At 36.0% G+C, this 5,272-nt stretch overlaps 1 protein-coding gene across 1 annotated transcript; it reads left to right on the top strand.

The window, feature by feature from the left end:
- Positions 1–2,852: 2,852 nt before the first annotated feature.
- Positions 2,853–3,782, top strand: LOC137946606 (uncharacterized). The gene has a single exon (XM_068792938.1). It carries the CDS (start codon positions 2,853–2,855, stop codon positions 3,780–3,782), a length of 930 nt encoding a protein of 309 aa, XP_068649039.1.
- The last annotated feature ends 1,490 nt before the right edge of the window (positions 3,783–5,272 follow it).

Genomic DNA, 5,272 nt, shown 5'->3' with positions numbered 1-5,272 from the left:
TTCAATAATGGATTAAAATGCACCAATATTAATCTTTTTTACTCCAATTGTTGTCTTGCTTGTTTTTTAATTTTTGAATCTGACCATAAATTTACAATGGCCTCCTTAGTGCCCCTAGATGGAAATTTATATTCTATGAAAAACTAGAAATATTTTCCTATGATACATATTCCCCAAAAAAATCTTTAAATAAAATCCTATTACTATTAGTGACTTATTAGAAAATTACAAGAAATATTTTAAAATTTTCTTAGGAAAGTTAAATGGACCTTTTATTGCCTCTTATAGGGAAATAAATAAAAATTAATAATCAATCTAATATATTATTATACTTATCGATAAAATTTTAATCAAATAAAATGTCAAACACAAAATTGCAATGAAAATTGCTTCATGCTAAAAGTATTACAGCATCAACAGTTATATACTTATTCAAAAAAAATCTATACAGTTTTCTACCCCATCTTGGTAGGAAAATCTTACTTAGTAAATTATATGATTTTTAATAGGAATATTTAATTAGAAAAATATTTAAAAAAAACATGAGACATCATAGAAACTTATTTCTATAAAATGTATTTTTAATTTTTTCAAGAGCTATGAGGAATGAGAGTTTAAGGATTTTTTTTTTTTTTACTTTATGATTTCGCACGTGCGAAATCATCTTCGCGCGGGGGAGGGGGGAGATTATTTCTCCCCTAAACTTACTGGTTCAGGTTTTCCGCCAAGACGACGTGGAGGGAAGGGGTTTACGACACCGGGGAGGACCTGTCGTCGAGGATGACGGCTGCGACGATGGCGACGACAAAAACAGAGGCAACAACGAGGAAAGGAAGTAATCGAATTGACGGCCACAGAGGCGGCCGACGAACAGTTGTCGACGGCGGTAGAGGTGTCGACAACAGCTAACGAGAGGGACTCAGCGGTGACGAGGGGAGGAAAAAATTTTCCCCCCTCGCTCTCACTCATGCTCCTGCTCCCTCGATCCCAACCCGATACCGATCCCGACTCACCTCGAGCTGGCTCGCGAACCAACGAACCGAACCTGGCTTTGGTCGAGCTCGGCTCGTTAAGGTAAACGAGTCGATTTCAGAGCTCAAGCTCAGCTTGAGCTCGATAGATAACGATTCGAACCGAGCAAGCTCCGAGCCGAACTCGAGCCGCTTGCGAGCTGGCTCGGTTCGAAGCCACCCTTACCCACCGCCACAATAGGGTTATTTTTTTAAGCTTATCCCTACTTCTGTTTCGACCTTCATGGGATTTTTGCTCCATGATTGGTATCTATTTTCATTAGTAATTATTGTATTAATTTATAATAAACTACAATCTATCTTAATTTATTAATAAAATAACCTATTTAATTATTTATTATATTCACTACATGTTAGTACTATATCAAATTAGTAATTTAAGAGTGATAATTAAGATATCTAGACATTATAAAAGTATACATTTTTTAAGTATTCTATTTTTATAATTAATTAATTTAATAATTTATTTTTAACTGGTAATTATTGTATTAATTTAGACTAAACTACAATCTATCTTAAATTATTAATAACATATCTTCTTTTATTACTTATTATGTTAATATATTTTAATATTACATTAAATTACTTATTATAAAAGTAACCATGTTTATGTAGGTTATTATTTGTTTAGGTATAACTCGTTCTTTTGCTTCTACTACATTTTTATTTGGAGCACTAACACACGAAAGCACTTTCCAGTGTACTTTACATCGAGTACACTAACACGAAAAAGTGATTTACTTTCCATTTCACTTTCACTACTTTATTCACTTTCAATTTCGCTTTCCCTTTCACCCTTTAAATGCACTAATCTGCCTTCAATTAAGACTTTAAAGACTAGAACAACCATAAAATAATATGGGAAAAAAAAAAGAACTGAGGGAAAGGAGTGCTTGACTGGCACTTTACTGTCGGTTTCAGATCTAAAAGAGAAGATCAAGTTGGCGAAGATTGGGGAAGCAAGCCGACTCTACCCATTTCACAAGTCGATGAAGTGAGAAGTGGTTAGTGGACGGTGACGTTGTGGGTGGTGAGTGGAGAAACAAATAGGGAAAGGGGAAAAAATAAGGAGAGAACATGAAGTGTGTGAAGTTAAGTCCAAGGCTCATTCTAGGATGACTAGCCAACTTAGTAAACCTCTTTTCCAACTAATAAACTCAAGAACTTTTTACTCACTAATCCATGTGGGACTATTCCTTAAGCGTGTACCTTTGAGGACGTTGGTGGAGGAGCGGTAGACAGGGATGCTAGTACTAATTCACTCGTGTCATCGACAATGAGGACAAAACCTCCAGCTAAGGGGAGGGGTTCTTTTCTCTCTGTCAATGGCATTTTCTTAATAAGATTATCTGTTGATTTCTTATAACGCAAACCGTTCGATCGTGCTTGACATGATCAAACGGTAGAGTAGAGACGATCTCACGTTAACCCGCACATTGCTGTAATTGCATGAGATCAACTCCCTTGATTTTATTCCGTTTTTAACTAATAATAAAAGGTAGAGCTGTCTTAAGAGGCCAAAATTAAATACTTAAGCATGAACCTAACTGGCTGGACACCTGGACAGGCTTAAATTAATGGATCCCTATCATTTCATAGAGTATACATGAATTTACTTTGCCTTGATTGGGAAAAATGGAAGGTAATTAAAATCGTTAATAATGGTGCCAGTAAAGAATGGATGATTTCAAATTTCAAATGTAATTAGTAGTATGAGAACCAGAAAGCTTGTCCCAATGTATTCAGACTCTCGCACTCAGTTTCGTAAGCTAAGAAACAGGGAAGAGAGACCAGAAATAAGTGGATAATTTTCAGGTGAGAATGAGCAAAAAGAGGAACAACAACGATCAGAGTTCATTCCGTGCCCAGTACCCTAATAGTTTATCCCAACCCAGGAGCACGAGGGAGATGATGAGCACTGAAGTCTTGGATGGTGAAAGTCTCCAACTTTGTCTTTCTCCCCCGGCTGTGAGAGCGAAGCTTTTCATGGATGAGCAACACACAGCCTTGAACACTCATACGGCCACCGCCACCGCCGTCGCTATTGAACAACCAGAGGTAGAGGAAATACCACATGTTAATTTGGATTATTTGCTTCCTCTACCTCTGGCTCCGTCTTTTTGTCTCTCTCACTTCCCTGCCGGAGCCAGTAACGGGGCTGTAGCAACTCCTGCTTCCTCCTCAGTGGGCATTCGACAAGAGAAACCTGTGCGTGCGCGTTGGAAATCTGGTGCCACCTTCGCTGGTAAGGACGATTTTGTCCCTGAGCCATTCCCTTGGGCAACCAACCGTCGCGCCCACATCTACAGTCTCAGACAACTCTTAGAAAACGGCATCCACGCCATCACCGGAGAGGTTCAATGCAAGAGATGCAAAGCCCAGTATGAGATTGAATACCCGTTGAGAAGAAAGTTCGAGGAGATTCAGGACTACATAGCAAGAAACAAGGCCACTATGCACGACCGCGCTCCGACTGAGTGGATGAACCCTACCCTCCGTTCTTGCCTGAAGTGCCAGTATCCCCTCTGCGTCAAGCCGGTGATTTCGAAGAAAAAGAGATCCATTAATTGGCTTTTCCTGCTCTTGGGTAGAATGCTTGGTTGTTGCAACTTGGAGCAACTCAAGTACTTCTGCAAGCACACCAACAATCACAGAACAGGGGCCAAAGATCGGGTGCTCTACCTAACGTATCTGGGCATCTGCAAACAACTCGCCGGTCCTGATCACAAAGGTGAACTTTTCAATCGATAATATCTTTAATTATTCTATAATCTATATTCTGTTAGTTTCAAAAATTTTGTTTTCGGCCATGACTATCTTTGAAGTAGCTTTTAGTTTTATTTACCTTCGATCAAATTCAAACTATGGCAAAATATGAACTCAGACTTCGATTTCTTTGTTGTTTTATTTTTCTGCTTCTGTAATCTTGCTTTTTCAAGTTTTGGATCAAAGGAACTCTATTTAAACTACAATGGCGTTTGCAGTAAGTAGGGGAGATTTATGGAAATAAATACAAATAGTGTCTGTTCAAAGTATGGAGAAGATCCATAGAAGTAAATGTAAATAGTGTCTCTTCAAAATATGCGAAGAGTCGTCTGGAGTACTCATCAATATATGGAGAGATGCTCATTAAATATAAATAGTGTCTCTTCAAAATATTAGAAGATCGTTAGGAGTACATATTAATGGCGATGTTCAATATATTGGAAGATACTCATGACTAGCCTAATATACTTATGAGTCATCTGCTAAACTGTTTTTATTGATTAAATTGATTATTTGAGATGTGGGCAGGTACCCCACATAATCAATTACAATTTTTTTAGAGTCTGTCTGGAACCCCTAGAAAAGAAAATAAAAGAGGTTTATTTTCTCTTGTTTGGAACAAAAGATAAACGTGGTTTCTCTTGTTTGGATGCACAAGAAAAATAGAATAGAAAAGAAAATTAATAATTTTTAAAATTTTATAATAATTAAAAATATATACAAGTCTAGGAACTAAAACATCTATAATTATTAAAATATTATCGATAAAATTTTATTTATCAATTAAGATCAATATTATCCATAAAATGTTATATGTAATTTTATTATAAGAGTAATAATTATTATTATTCTAAAAAAATATTCCTAAATAATATTTAGAAACTCTAATTATAAAATACCTCAATCTACCATAAAAAATTAATTACTGAACATAAATGTTACAAGTTCAAAGCTCATGTCTACTTAGCATGGGTTAGGTTTCTCAAAACCCAAACACAACCTCGATCCCTGATCCTTAAACCCAAACATGACCTTGATTATTGATCCCGAAACCTGAAAAAACTCAAAATGTCAAACCCAACCCCAACCCGATCACAATCCCCGCAACCCCGTCTCCCATGCTCTTGTAAACCCAACTTAAACTGAACTCATAGGAATAACATCTGTAATAAGAAAAGATTTATTCAATATACCCATCAATACATTCATAGGAAAATATGTACAGAAAGAAGAGATCTATTCAATAAAAATCTATCTTAAAGAAGAGATCTACAAAGGAATACATCAACGTATTCAATAAACCCATCAAGACATTCATAGAAATAACATATGTAGAAATAAGATAACTACCCAATAAAATATATCTTAAACATCAACTGTTTAATCAAGTCACTTCATCATAAAGTAAGTTAATTTCTAAAGTAATCAAAATTATCTAGACAACATTGCTCAAAATTGTTTGAAATACTCAATTA

The sequence above is a fragment of the Aristolochia californica genome, unplaced genomic scaffold (assembly GCF_029961685.1).
Source record: "Aristolochia californica isolate CCGP_79_NKW_82.1479 unplaced genomic scaffold, dmAriCali1.0.hap1 SCAF_12, whole genome shotgun sequence".
Taxonomy (NCBI): domain Eukaryota; kingdom Viridiplantae; phylum Streptophyta; class Magnoliopsida; order Piperales; family Aristolochiaceae; genus Aristolochia; species Aristolochia californica.
This window is presented reverse-complemented; position numbering and strand designations above follow the sequence as displayed.

Excerpts from the sequence above, each read along its gene's own strand:
- LOC137946606 (XM_068792938.1), top strand. The coding sequence starts at position 2,853 with ATGAGCAAAAAGAGGAACAACAACGATCAGAGTTCATTCCGTGCCCAG.